This window comes from Zootoca vivipara, chromosome 11 (genome assembly GCF_963506605.1).
Source record: "Zootoca vivipara chromosome 11, rZooViv1.1, whole genome shotgun sequence".
NCBI classification, from domain to species: domain Eukaryota; kingdom Metazoa; phylum Chordata; class Lepidosauria; order Squamata; family Lacertidae; genus Zootoca; species Zootoca vivipara.
The window spans coordinates 21063989-21079490 of record NC_083286.1 but is presented as its reverse complement, the minus strand read 5'-3'; the positions used below and the strand labels follow the sequence as shown (position 1 = coordinate 21079490).

At 39.9% G+C, this 15502-nt stretch overlaps 1 protein-coding gene across 4 annotated transcripts in view; it reads right to left on the bottom strand.

The window, feature by feature from the left end:
- The window catches only part of MCC (MCC regulator of WNT signaling pathway), a 202635-nt gene that overhangs the window by 46224 nt on the left and 140909 nt on the right, over positions 1 to 15502 (bottom strand). For all 4 annotated transcript variants that reach the window (XM_035099855.2, XM_035099856.2, XM_035099857.2 and 1 more), the window contains 3 exons: positions 14304 to 14446; positions 7843 to 8006; positions 2284 to 2490 (listed from right to left, as the gene is read on the bottom strand). In XM_035099855.2, coding sequence (XP_034955746.1) covers positions 2284 to 2490; positions 7843 to 8006; positions 14304 to 14446 — 514 coding nt within the window. The remainder of the gene's footprint in view (positions 1 to 2283; positions 2491 to 7842; positions 8007 to 14303; positions 14447 to 15502) is intronic.

Genomic DNA, 15502 nt, shown 5'->3' with positions numbered 1-15502 from the left:
GCCCTGCCACCCCAGCAATGGGTTGGGGAAGCAAATTCCCTCCTCCTATCCAGCATCAGGACTTTATATCAGCTTCTCTCTTCAAGGTGCTTTTTCTTTAATGTTGCGAAGGGCTGCCAAAATAGGACGAATTGTCTTAGTCCTATTTTGGCAGCCCTTGGCAACATTAAAGAAAAAAAAACCTTAAAGCCTTAAAAGAATATTTTTGTGCATTGTTAATGAAAGCATATACAATGGTATCTCTACTTACGAATTTAATGCGTTCCGAACACACATTCGTAAGTCGAAAAAAATTGTAAGTCGAATCCCATAGGAATGCATTGGGAGAAAAAATTCGTAAGTAGAAAAAATCCTATCTAAACCGCATCCAAGATGGTGGACGGAGCTCTGTTCGTAAGTAGAGTTATTTGTAAGTAGAGGTACCACTGTACATCTGTTTGTGTATTAAATTTGTTTAATAATTAAAAATATAAAATAGGTTAATTGTGTAATTTGTTATACACAGTTAATATAGCTAATTAAATATATATTTAATTAGCTATATTAACTGTGTATATTAAATTTTATTGAATATATTGCAAACACTTTAATTTACAATATGGAGATTTAATTCAGTGTGTGGCTCACTTGGGATCAAAAGTTGCCCTGAGCTACAATGACTAGCTGCAAAAAAAAAGGAGTTCAAAGCTCCCAAACATTTAGTACTGTAGTTTTGTAGAAAAAGATTATTCCTTTAGGTTACCCACAGTTCTCTAAAGATATCCACAGCTATAAACTAACTTGCATTCCTTTCAACATCATAATCCTTTCTTATTAGGCCTGCGTGTGTTTCCAAAAAAGACATGAACATTTTGAAAACATAAGTCACAAAAAGAAACAGTTACTCAGCTAGCTTAGTATCTGATTAAGTGGAATGTGGTCCATGAAACCTTATACCGTAATAAATTTGTTAGCTTTTAAGGTGCACCTACACGCGTTGCTGTTTTTGCACAACTACCCTTCCGGAAATTTAACTTCTACATCCACATTTCTCACCTTTCTGCTTTCTGACTGTGACAGTCTGCTGGTCTGGTGATTAATTTTCAGCAACACCGTGGTTAGAATACCCAGCAGTCTGTCAATCATGTGTCAACTGTGTGTCAGTAAGAAGACAGGTCTATATAACCAGGCTAATTTATCTAATTAAGATCAGCTATTGGAGAACAGGGTAGAAGAAATAGCTCTAATAAGCATCCAAGGAAGAAAGGAATGGAGATGGGAGTAAACAGTAGAGGAATTAAACACCTGAACCTCAGAAAAACACTTGTGTACTCTTCCTCTGGGTAATGAACCTTAACTCTCTCACCAGCTGGCACAAAAGGCCATTAGATGGAAACTGATGATTTCTTCATGTATCTCCTTTCTGGACAGGCCAGTTTAGGACAATATATCATCTTTACTACCTTGAAAACCAAATTTTGGCTGGATCCAAAGTATAAACAGAAAATTTCAAAATTTAATTTCTGAATTAAAACTGAATTAAAACTCTTTCAAATAGGACTTACGATTCACAGCAAAAAAAATTGTACACAATTTTGAAGGAGAGTAAGAGAGGGCTGCTTTAAACACTTTGGCCAAGAAGTGGGGGTTATGTTCTGGGCTGCCGTGTGCCTAGGCAAAAAGCGCCTAAGTGGGCAGCACTCCCCAAAAGCCTCTGAACCCCTTTCTGTTGCTCTCCCCAATGCAGTCCAAAAATACTATCAAAAAACCCAATGACAACCATGTGGTCATGCATGAGTCGGTCACACGCAAACTGGGGGACACTGTGTATATGATAATGTGCTGAGCAGATGAGGCTGGGCCACTGAAGAAACTCAAGAGGTTGAAGAAAGAATCCATTAGAACTACACGGCAGATGAGGAAGCAAAACAGTAAATGCCTTGAGAAATGGAACCTGGAAGCGAGGATCCTGCCTGCTTGCAACTCCTTACAGTGGTACCTCTACTTACGAATTTAATGCATCCCGAACACACATTTGTAAGTCGAAAAAAACTGTAAGTCAAATCCCATAGGAATGCATTGGGAGAAAAAATTCGTAAGTTGAAGCAACCCTATCTAAAAATTCGTAAATAGAAAAGATCCTATCTAAACCGCATCCAAGATGGCGGACGGAGCTCCATTTGTAAGTAGAAAAATTCGTAAGTAGAGTTATTTGTAAGTAGAGGTACCACTGTATATATTCTGACAAAATATTCTCAACATATCTATAGTAGAGTGTGGCACATAAGTGGTTATTGGCCTCACCCTTCTGCGCAATCTGTCTCGTTCCTCCCGGATGGCATTCATGGTGGCCTTCGTCCTGTTTAGCTCCTCCTCCTTGCTGCACAGCATTGCCGTAAGGCTCTCGTTCTCTTCCCTCAAGCCCGCAAGCTCCTTCTCCCAGCGAGACCTCTCTTCAGCCAGGTTGGGATACAGGTCCCTCCCGAGCACACCTTCAATCTCCTCGACTGTCTGCAGAATATTTTAAAGGAACAATTTAATTCATTACATGAAACACTAAACATATTATTCACACTAATGGACACATTTCAGTTTGCTCTTTTCCATTTTACAGAAGCCATTTTAATTAGCAAATGCCAGCATTGTTTTGGGGGGGGAAATGGAGCAATTAAAAAAATGGTCATTTTTGTTTACATCTTGTTATATTAATGGAAGCAACTGCAAACCTGTGGCATTTATAGAGTGCATTAGGCATCAAATACACTAATTAAGGTGAAAAACAGGAAAGAGTGTGCATCCCACTTAATCAGTTGATATACAAAGTGGACTGCTGCTTTGGTGAACTAATTGAGCAAAACCAAAGCCGCAGTTAACCAGATGAATGATGACAACCCACTAACAAAAATGTTGCAGATCACTGACTGGAGGCTTTGACAACATTAGAAGATGCCTGCTGGATCAGACCAAATTCCCATCTAATCCAGCATCCTTTTCTCCCAAATGCCTTTGGGAAGTCCAAGCACAGGGCATGAAGGCAATAGAGTAAGGCCTGAAACTTGCAAGGGGTCTGCACACAAAGTCAGAGGGACCCCTCAAAACTGCTCTCCTATGTGACCATTTCTACTTGTCCGATGCTGCCAAGCTGAGTGGGCGAGATCGCAAGAACCTTGCAGGCTCTTCCAAAACCCTCACAAATCTTCCAAAAGGCTGGTAAGCAAGGTTGAAAACATCTCCATAACAGGAAAGCTTGGTGCAGAAAGAGCTTTTAAAGCCCTCTAGGAAGGTCACGTGACCTCTCTGGTGGTTTTTCACCTGTCTCCCGCCTTCTTTCAGCAACTGGTATTCAGGAACATATTGCCTCTGATACAGGAAGCAGTCTGCCATCATAATGGCTAATCTTATGCTCCACAGATACATTATATCTAAACCACTTTTAAAGCTGTGCACATTAGTTGCCATTAGAATCATAGAATTGTAGAGCTGGAAGGGGTCACGAGGGTCACCTTGGCCAACCTCCTGCAATGAAGGAATATTTTGCCCAACATGGGGTTTGAACCCACGACCCTGAGATTAAGGTCTCATGCTCTACCAACTACATCTTATGTTAGTGAAGGATAGGATAGGAGCAGTCTGCCCCACCATAAACGTTCAGACTGAAAGGTGTGCCATACTGCCATTTAAATCTACCAACTGCACATGGCTGAGTCCCAATTTAAGGACTCTGTATTTCCACTGGAAGATGTCAAAGCTGAGCAACAGAGAGAAAACTACCCAAGCCTGCAACCAAAGAGTGCTGAACTGAGGAAATCTGCAACACACTGCCTAAGTAAGAGACAGTAGCATTTTAAATAGAAAATTAGTTCGCAAAAGCAGCAATCCACTTCATATAGTTCCTCTTTCATAGGAGGAACTAGACTGCATGTGGGTGGAAATGAACAGAAGAAGCACATTTTAGTTTAGCTAGTTCTTCGTTTCAAACAATGAAACCTACCATTATGTTTGCAGGAAGGTTTATTTCTGGATTATTTTCCCAGTTCCCCTGTTCAGCGCCTGAGGGCCCCAGACATGCCACTCACCACCTGGTCTAGGGCCAGGCCTGATGGGCTCTATAAAGGACTGCTACCGCTGCTTCTGCTGGGCAGAGAGGGCTCCGTTTTGTTTTGTTTTTTGTTTTAATTGCTGTTATTTTTTACCTATGTCATTTTAAACTGTGATATTAATTGCTGTATTCTTAGTTTTAGATTTTGATTTATGTGGAAATTGTTTTCCATTTGGTTGTGTATTTTTTATGTGGTTTATTTATTGTTTATGACTTTTGTAATTATGTAAATCTTGTCATGTTGTAAGCTGCCTTGAGCATTGTTTTTAACTGTGGAAAGGTGGCATACAATTAAATGATGATTAATCATTCATTCATTCATTCACTCAATTTATATACACATTTTCATCGTCATTTCCAATACCTAGCGAAGCAACGTGTCATAAAAGATAAGTTCTGAAACTAAATCCGTCCACCTCCATCTACAGAGGTTTCGGCATTCTGAATGCATGGGTGAACTTCATTTTTGAAGTGTGACGGAGGAAATAAAACAAGAACCCTTTGGGAGAAGTAAAGAAGCACAAGGCACCTGAATTCTTCCTCTTCGACAAGAATTACAATACAGAGGAAAACCCAAAGAGGATGAAAATAACTTGACCGGAATAAGAATGTATATAGTAACGATACTTCTACCTTGCTTCCCAGAAATGCTTTTACAAAGCATAACACGTAATACCAAAACACACAGAATAAATCAATACCATTTAAAATAGTTAAAATTAAGTCTGCATGCACAGCCCAGAAGCTTCAGCTAGTGCAGAATCCTGCAGCTAGACCGATGATGGAAACAGACTACCGTATTGCCAGCAAATGGCACCAGTGTTGAAATACCTACACTGGCTTCCTGTCTACTACTGGGTTGGCCAAGTTAAAGCTTCTTGTACTAGCATACAAATGCCTGAACATCTTGGACTCAGAAAACTCACTTTACCCCTTATGTCCCAAGTTAAACACTGAAATCATCTGGGGGAGAACTATTAGTGAAGCCCAATTGACCAGAAGCATGGCTGACACCAATAAGGAGACTGTTTCAGTTCAGTGTTCCACTCAGACGAACTTCCTGCCCTGCCCTCTTCCAAGATACTCCACTCCACACACACCAGTGGTTTTCTGTCCTCCTACTCCAACAGTTAAAATTATTCAGGCCTCGTCTTAGGTCTTGTTCCCCAAACTTGGGGAGGGGTGTACTTCTGCAGATCTTGGGGTTCCTCCAAACTTTCTAATGTCTTCCACATGGAAAATATGAAGGCTACATAAAGGAGCCACATGTGAAGAATGAATTTGCTATTAGTATATATCCTAAAAGAGGGCAGCTTAGGGTCCAGGTGGGCCTTCCTAGGCAATGAATTCAGTAAATGGGGTGCTCCTGTTTAAAAGGTTCTAAACCAAGGGAGGGGTACATTCAGTCTGTGGGTTTAATTATGCCTTCCAGCCCTCTCCATTTAGCTCATAAAGCCATTTTTGCCATAAGCCAAACCCAGCTGTTCTACCCCTGACTTCAGGTACGGAGTCGAAAGAAGGGTTTCAGTGCTTTGCAAGTTCCACTACCCCTCCTTTGGCTTTGAGACGTCTTGTTTCTAAAAAGGAGATGGGAACAAGTAGCTAAGCTGGAAAGTCAAACTTTTCTACACAAGGAAGCTCCTTTCCTACACAAGGAAGCTCACTCAGCTGGAGCTTAGCCTATTCGAAAAATAGTATCCTAAACAAGCAGGGCATTTTAAAAAATGTATATAACCAATCAGATAACCTATCTTGATTCAAGGCCCTTTCTGTCTGCAAAGCAGGGAAATGTTTACTTACACAAACTACCAGATTTCACTTCGGTCAAACATTTACCAGCGCTGTTAACGCTCAAAACTAAATGCACACTGTAAGCTGCTTCTCAGTGTGCTTTAGCTATGCTGCACAATTCAAAGTACAAAAATAAATTCAGCAGGGCACTTTTCATAGCTCTGACAATGTCTCTCTTAAAATGCCAATGAACTATGGAATTTAGGGAAGTACAGAAGGTGAGAAGAGTCTATGTGAATCATCTTTTATATGCAAACTACATGCGCTCAGACGTCTCTCCCTTTAGAGGAATTTTTGCAGTGTCTCTTCTAGCTTCTGTAATTTTTTTCCCTATAGGCCACATCTCACATTTATTGTGAAAGTAAAGCAAATGCTAAAGTATGCCATCTCAGGGATGAATTGAGGATTACTGCCAGCCCCTTACTATCAGTTTCCAATGGAGAAACCACAGCAAGAAAGGGAAGGCTGCAACCTTCCCTCTTGACCTCACACGTGGGAGGTGGAAAAGATGAAAGATACTGCAATCCCCGACTTCCAAAATACAGTGGTACTTTGGTTTACAACCATAATCCGTTCTGGAGGTCCAGTTGTAAACCAAAACAGGTTGTAACCCAAGGTGTGCTTTCGCCAATGGGGCCTCCCCAAAAAATGGGTTGTAATAAAAAAAGGGGGGGGGTTGTAATCCAAAAAAAGGAACACACCAAGGTACCACTGTACAGCATAGTAGTAAAAGCACAGTGCTTCTAACATGAACACAATAGGATGCAAAAATCATTGAACAGATTCTGCATACAGGCCATCCTTTCAAATGTTCTATGCAAAAAGAAAAGAGCAGTATTACATTTATTCAGACACACTTGTTATTCTTGCTCCCAGAACTGGAAAATATTTCATTGTGCCTTTTCTTTTAAAAAAACACACACCAAAAAAAGCAGCCACACACCAACCTTAGAATAAGAGCACCTTAATAACTAGGAAAACAGAGTAATATTTGAACAAGAGGTCTTTTCACCTATCCTGTTTCTCATTTAAAACCCCTTAGCAAATGCAAAATGATTTCTCTGCATTGGGATATCTCCCACAGAGAGCACGTCTGACAAAGATTGATGAAAAAGAAGAAACCAAACATAGGTTCTACAATGGAAACAAGCAATGAAGATAAACACAGTGGCTTCTTTCTAACTTTATCTACAACAGACCTTTTTGCTAGGAATTCAAATGTTACAGCTAAACCATGCATAGTTGTCGGATTGCAGAGAATACAATATATGCCACCACTGTCACAATGAGCGTGTAGTTCATATCCTATTGCATTGAAGGCCCTACACTACTGAAACCACCTACAATTAAGCACGCAGTGAGACAAGTATATAACATCTGAAATGACTTCAGGAATAGCTAGGTTGTTTCCAGTTCCGCCCATCCCTATGTAAACCTCTCACCCATGCCCTTTCAACTTCACTTTTGAATCTGTTATTTCCACCATTGCCTGGCCTTCTCAATCTACCTTTCCTTCAGATTGTACTCACTTTCTTCCTTTTTTCTGAATCTGTGCTCTCTTGTTCTTCAATTTCTCTACCTCTCAGGCCTGGTTTCCAACTCTACAGGCCAATCTAAAGCCTCTATGATGCACATAACTCCTTGGTATGATATTGCCAACACATTGGCACTCAACAGTTAAAATGTTTGTGGATATTCTGTAACGTGACAACAGGTTAGCTTAATGACAAGAGAAAGCTTTGCAGATAAGATGTCAGGCAACAACCAGTTTTCAGCCCGTTTTTATAGGTAAGATGTCTCTGTGACTTAATTATCCTTTCAGTAAAACAGGCTTTATTGCTCTACTGTTATCGGAACTGTATGACAACATGTGCTTTGATTATCTGATGAAAGACGCCATATAGGTAGAAATTATGCTCTATTCTGTCAGAAATTACGTAATAAAGATTAGCAACCAGCTAATGTTTCCACACCTTAATGGCTAAATCACAGTGTTCGCTGGCAGTGGTGAGCTGCTCAATGTGTCTGTCCACATCTGCCACAGACAAACTGCAGCTGCTCTTCTTCCTCCCACAGACAACATTCTCCAGTCCTGTCAGCACTCTCTGAAGTTCGGAGTTCAAGTCACTACAGGTATCTGTGGGGCAGAAAGAACATGTCAGACATACATTCAAAGTCACCAATAGACAGAGATTCCATTCAATCTTGAGGGTGGGGAGGAGAAGGTTGAACACCTGCAAGAGGTAACTCAAATCGGCAAACATTTCTCTTCACAATCTCCCAAGCACAAACATCAAGGTAATCTTGAAAGTTACTAATTTACTGTGGGGCTAACAACTAGACAAGCTTGAAATCTGCGTGCTTGACTTTCAAGATCAGGAAATACAAACAAATAAGTCTTTCACATGTGACTGAATTGGCTGGGGGTGTTATTGGAAGCAGGAAGGAATATCTCCTTCCCTGACCCCCAAGACAGACTGCTTGGTGGCCTTCAACATTTTTCCTCCATGTGGCATGGAGTGGAGTAATTTGTTCTGCAAACATCTTTTTTTATTTATTAATAAAATAAAATATTTATTAATATCTGAAGCGTGGTAACTGCGTGTTGCCACAGCAGCAAGTGTGCAGATCTTGCCTCCTGCTTATGGCACACCTAGACTGTTCAGCCTGGCCTCACACTAGTGGTAATGGTGAGAAGGGGCTGGACTCAGTAGCACTTAATCCTATGATAAAACGGCCTCGGTCCAGTATACCTGAAGGAGCGTCTCCTCCCCCATCGTTCTGCCCGGACACTGAGGTCCAGCGCCGAGGGCCTTCTGGCGGTTCCCTCGCTACCAGAAGCCAAGTTACAGGGAACCAGGCAGAGGGCCTTCTCGGTAGTGGCACCCACCATGTGGAATGCCCTCCCACCAGAGGTCAAAGAGAACAACTATTACCAGACCTTTGAAGGCATCTTAAGGCAGCCCTGTTTAGGGAAGCTTTTAATGTTTGATGGATTTCTGTATTTTAATGTTTTGTTGGAAGCCGCCCAGAGTGGCTGGGGGAACCTGGCCAGATGGGCGGGGTATAAATAAATTATTATTATTATTATTATTATTATTATTATAAACCATTTCTTTGTCATAGGTACGAGAGCTACACAAAATGAGATGGAAGCAACCATTTATGGTTACAGCCCAGAGAAAATCTTGCTTGGAGAGTTTGGGAATGCTGGAAACGTTTTGCTATGTGCTGATCAAGAGTAATGACTTAATCTAAAAAGGTTCAACACCAGGAAGACGTTGTTTTTAAATGAAGTTCATACTGTCAAACATTTGCATATACTGCTAACCCATCTGCTTTCCATTGTTCTAGCCTCCATCATTGTTCTTGTGCCAATTTCTTTTTCTTGAATAATTACAGTACTGTGTTATGTCCTGCAGGGCATCTTATGCCTATGCTTCTCAAAGAGAGAACAGAGCTCTGGCTCACCAATGGCTGACCACAGATAAAAACAGGGGTTATTTGCTTCCCACTGGAGACCCATATAATTCTGAACCTGAGCATTTTTCCATAAATGAATACTGGCTGCCTCTTACAAGGCTGGGGTTAAGCAAGTTGAGGCAATTAATTTTCACAAACCTAGTGTTTTACATTTTAGTAATTTATTTTAGCATTTAATTTTATTGTTTAATTCTTTTAAACAGAGAATTATGTTTTAATTATCTAAGGCATTAGTATGAGAAAAAGTTGCTTCTTCAAATATTACAGTGTCCTTTTCTCCATGAATCTACTGATAAATAATTATTCGCGCAATGCCAATTTTATATTAATTGTATCCACATCCAGCTCAGATTTAATGGGCAAGCATTAGCAGATGTTCTCAATATGTAAATATGGATGAATTCATTCTGGCTTCTTCTGCCTCTACAGAGTAGCATCATCAAAACATCTAGGGCGTGAGTTCACAATTAAGAAAACACATCACAAAACAATTAATATCCAGATACTTATTACGTTCTGGCATGAAGCACCCCAACAGAGAAACAGACAATTTATTCCAGTGCAAGTACAGTACAGGAGTGGGAAAATGTTGTAGCTACACAATTAGCCTTGTAGTGAAGTGCTTTTGATCTGCATTGTCTTCTCTAACATAGACCCACAATTCAATGGACAGCCAAATACATGCTAACAGAAAGGCCATTAAAATCGCAGGTGAACTTACAATGTCCCTCCTTTTTAGATACCGGTAAATGGTAGCTGAATGTGGCCCTAGCAGCATTTTTGTGCAACCTGTGGTTTCTTGATTGAAAGCACAAATAATTTTTTCCATTATTTAAAAGATGTTTATAGTTCCTATACTTGAGGACTGAAGCATAGAATAGGCACTGCCACTGAAGGCACAATTTTCATGGGAAGAATATCCAAATAACTGTTTAAAACATGTTTGAAATTAAGGTTGCCTAGACTGTATATTCTATTAACAGAATTAAGTTTTGTATTTTTACATTGTTGTAATCTACCTTGGGATGTTACAATGAAGAGTGGGTAATAATAATAATAATAATAATAATAATAATAATAATTTATTATTTATACCCCGCCCATCTGGCTGGGTTTCCCCAGCCACTCTGGGCGGCTTACAACAGAAAAATGAAATAAAACAATCTATTAAACATCAAAAGCCTCCCTAAACAGGGCTGCCTTCAGATGTCTTCTAAAAATCTGGTAGCTGTTTTTTTTCTTTGACATCTGATGGGAGGGCGTTCCATACCTCATATCACATCATGCTGGTCCTGGTTGCGTCTGGAGGTGCTATTTCATCCAATTCCAAAACTAATTCAACCCCCATAACCCAAGCAAAATAAAAAAAATTCCTTCCAGTAGCACCGTAGAGACCAACTAAGTTTGTCATTGGTATGAGCTTTCGTGTGCATACACACTTCTTCAGATACCAAATCATTGCTCCATGTGAGACCCTTTTCTCTGTTGCAACATGAATGGACACAGCACAGCACAAACACTGCACACCAGACCTTCATAGGAGTCCTACAGGTATGCTTTAATCTGGGAAGAACACTGAGTAAATTGTTCAACAAATCATATTCCATACTATTATCAATGTGGATTGGTAAAAAGGAGAGCATGAGATTCTTCTGAAGTCCGTTCATGTGCAAAAAGTGCTTTAATAGTCCCCATAAAAAAAATAATCTCTGCCCCGTCACCTCCACTTAAAAACCATTTTTCTGCATTAGCAGCTATTCAGCTGCAAAATGTTTGTTTTATAAATACAATTCCTCACAGATGCACCAAGGAGATTGCTGAACTGATAAAAACCTATTTTGCGTTGCCTGCATTCCTGAAGCGCCATAACAATTTGTACACATTTTGTCACATTTTACAAGACAATGCCTTCCCCCAAACAAGCTCTTGTATCCTAAGTTCTAGCCCTCAGGCAGCTTTCCTCCCAGGAAATAAGACTTTATAACAAGGCTAGAGAGACCCACATCTCAAGCAGAAAGTAGATTAAACCCAGTCATAGGATTTACAACACACAGCAAGGGAGATTAGCTGTTTTAGCCCTTGATGTTTTATTGCCTGTAGCAGTAGAGGCATATCTAAATTTACTAGTATATCATGACATGTGAGTCTAGCTTGGTATGTCAATGAGGTTTCTGCATTTGTGCAATGTGCAGCTCCACCTTTTCAGCCCAAGATGGATTTGCATTCTGAGTATATCCAATAGAAGGGGCTCAAAGGGGGGAGGGGAAGGAAGTTAAGTGAATGTACCAGAGAATTTGGTGATAAAATAAAACACATACAAAATCAAGAGAAATGAAGCTACATTTTTTAAAAAACTTGCAAAATTGTGCTGTGATATCCACTACCACTATTTGCAGGAAACAGATGTAGCAATCAGGGCCATCTTTGCAAATTTCACTATGAGGAGCGCCAGCAACCAAGACAAGCCAAAGTTTTAATTTACACTTGTCTTCTCTGCTGTGGGAACTCCTGTTCAAAAAACTGCTAGAAAGCCTCAATGTAACATATATTGTGTGTGTGTTTTGTGTGTGTGTGTGTGTGTGTGTGTCAGAGAGAGAGAGAGAGAGAGAGAGAGAGAGAGAGAATGTTTAAGTAGCTTGCTTAAGTAGCTTGACCAAATCAGTGTGTTATTTTTTTTATTTTTATTTTACATTTTGATATTCTATTGCCTTTTTATTGCTCTGAATCCTTTGAATGACAAGAGAAGCAGACACTTAAATGTTTTAGCCCCCACTTTGGTTTACAGAGCCAAAGTGGTTAAACTGTAGTGTAAGGCATCTCAAAATACAAGGGAGAATGCCTTGTCGTGTTATGTCAATTTGTTTCAGGCCAGGTCTGGAAACCGGCAAGATATGTACGGTGGTACCTCGGTTTACGAATTTTCGGTTTACCAAGGTGCCCGAGGCCTACTGAGTGTCCAATGCCTTTGGGGAGGCAGGGCCTTTGCTCCGATGGCTCCTGGAGGCCCAGAGCAAAGGCCCGGCCTCCCCGAAGGCATCGGAGCGAAGGCCAAACCTCCCCGAAGACACCGGAGCGTCCGATACCTTCGGGGAGGCTGGGCCTTCGTTCCAATGCCTCCCAGAGGCCGGGGAGCGCTTCCGCGACTGGGCTGCAGCCACGGAAGCGCTCCGTTAAATTGCTGCTTTAGGGGTTTTTTTCATCGTCTAGAACGGATTAATCCACTTTCCATTACTTTCAATGGGAAAGTTTGCTTCGGTTTATGAACGCTTCGGTTTATGAACAGACTTCCGGAACCAATTGTGTTCATAAACCGAGGTACCACTGTATCATAAATTGTTCACTTTAAGACAAGCATATCTTCACAAATCTAAACCCCTAAAGTTCGTAATGTTCTCCTACATTGCTATATCATTCATCTATAACTTTGCCTTGGGGCACGTTACAGTTGAACATACAAATCCAAATTCTTTGGGTCATCCCTAACACCACAGAATTTAACCAATATTAATCATGTCTGTCTAGCATCACAAACAAGGGAGTAAGATTACAGATGCTCTGTATTAATATTCCCTTTACAGGAAGGTTATCCCATGAACAGCTATGAATTCTGCATGGTAAACCTTTATGCTTAAGGGTGAAACATATCAAGAAAATGGCTAACAGCCAGCCATTTTCTTTGTTCTTTGGGGAAAATGTTTCCACTTCAGTATTTCATACTGCTTCAACAATATGGTGGGGTTACAAGCCTTTTTTTATCAGCATATATCTAAGTGACTCATATACTCGAAAGCAGACTGAATGTGTGGTCTATATGTTGTCCCTCTGAACTAAATAGCAATGGCCCCTGAGAACCTGCAAAATGTGGCACAACATTCTAAATCCCTGTGTCCCAAAAGTTAGAGCAGGTTATTTCAACAGAACGTGCTGGCTGTAAGCCTAAGTTTTTGAACCAGAAAACCTGCTGGAGTTTGACAAAAGCCATCATTATCAGAGTCACTCTGACACAAACAAATGTCCTTAGCACTTCCCAACTCAGCCAAATGTTACTTTGAAACCTGCCATCTGTAGAGAAATTACAGAGCTTTCTGAAAGCAAGAAGCTTTGGAAGAACATTATTTGATTATGCAGTGCTGAGAAGCAATGGATGATACAACTACATGAAGCACTGCATGAAAGAAAACAGAAATCACTGAATAATAACCAAGGGTGATATTTAAGAAGAAACTACTGCTAAATGATCTTTTAATTTAATAATTAGAAGTAGCAAAAAAAAATAGATGGACATGAAAGAATGAAAGGTTTTGTTTATATGTTTGTGACTTCTGATTTCAAACATCAGACATAGCCCCAAATATTTTTGTGAGCTTTCTAAAATTAAAGGGTCAGGACTCACTGTCTATTGAAGATGATGTAAGTTTAGCTTCCATTTCCCCCTTTTTGCTTACAAAAAGTTGCTCAATTATGCTCTACTGCTAATATATTCTTATAGGTTTGTTATGGACATTTAATGGAGCAGTATGGAAAAACACTGCTCTAAAAAGAATATGCTGATATGCATGGATTAAGTATGTAAAGTACAAGCGAGAATAACAATTAGAAATCGTTATAAGATGTATTATCCAAAGAAGGCAATGACAATACACAAATTTGAACCAAAGGAAGTCGAGTTGTGGTGGAGGGAAGTCACGGGTGTGTGTAGGGTTTTTGTTTGTAGTGTAGGGTGTGTATATGTATTTTCTTTTGGTCAATTATTTTATTTTCATTCTCTGTGTCATGTACTAAGAAATAAATAAAATTAAGGTTTTTAAGCTTGAATATATATACCTTTAAGTCTACTAATAAGATGCCCCACCACATGCCTTACTTTTGCTTTGAGGTTTTTTATTCTGTCTTATGAAAGCTGCTGTAATATTGTGCTACTACCATGAGAAGCATTCAGAATATTGCTCACCCATGTCAGCTGTGACCATAGTAGACTGGTTCTCTGGAACTGAAACAGAAGTTTGATCTTGATCCAAGCTGTGTGAATCTTCATTGACCTCATGTTGACTATGACTAAGTTCTGATCGCAGTTCTGAATACTCATCTTCTTCCCTGAGGAATGAGCCACAGACAAATGATTTTTTTCTTTTTTTTTAACCACCTAAGAGAAACAGCACAATTGATGGTCCTATAATCACAATAAGTAAGTAACTACAAAAACTACCAGGCATCTAATAAGCTACAACTATCCACAAAACTGTAGTTAGAATATGACCTCTGAAGTTCACAAAATTCACCACATACTTATTAAAAAGGAGATGATTAGGTGCATTAGACCATCTTACCAAACAGGTGGCATGGCTATTTAGATTGTTTTAGAATATTATTTCACTCTCTTATCTATCATTACACCTGACTCTTCCTCCCAGGATGTCAGGTACTGCAATTTTATCCTCGTAATCACTTTGAATGGTAGTTTAGGAATTACTCTGCAAAAACTTGTAGCACATCCAGCATATGTAACAAGTAAACAACCCAATGGAATGTTCTGCGTAAAAGCACTCATTAAAATTAGTTGGGAAAGTGTGTGTGTACACACACATGGCTTTGCAAAAGACATTTTGCACAATTCCTTCTCATCTCTATGTGGCACGTGCAAGTAACATTTGGGTATCTGGGGATACTTGTCTTGAGCTCTAAATTAATGGTTGCTTAAAAGTGCTCATTATTGCTAAGATTCTGTGCAGCTATAATCGCTAGTGGTTTACCTATGTAAATAAACTGAATTGGGGGGGGGGGAGTAGGGGGGGAGTCTTGTCTTGCAAAAGACTGCGTCTTTCTCCATGATTAAAAGAACCACATAGTGGTTTTTCCAATCACTGAAGAAGAGCTTCAGTGAGTCCCCCCATCCCTCTTTACAATGCTCAGAAATCATTTATTTCAGTTTTCCAGTCCCAGTAACAGCTGCAATGGATTTTAGGAGACAGAAGGGAAGAATGAATTAAATCAAAGGAAAACGAATATGACTATTTGCTCTTCACATCGCCCTGCTTCAGTGTGAACTCAGGCATCTTGAAAGTACTGCTTTTTAAACTATTTAGGAAATACTGAAGCATGAGGCACCTTTTGTCCATGACGCCAAGCAAACATTCACAATATACCAAACGG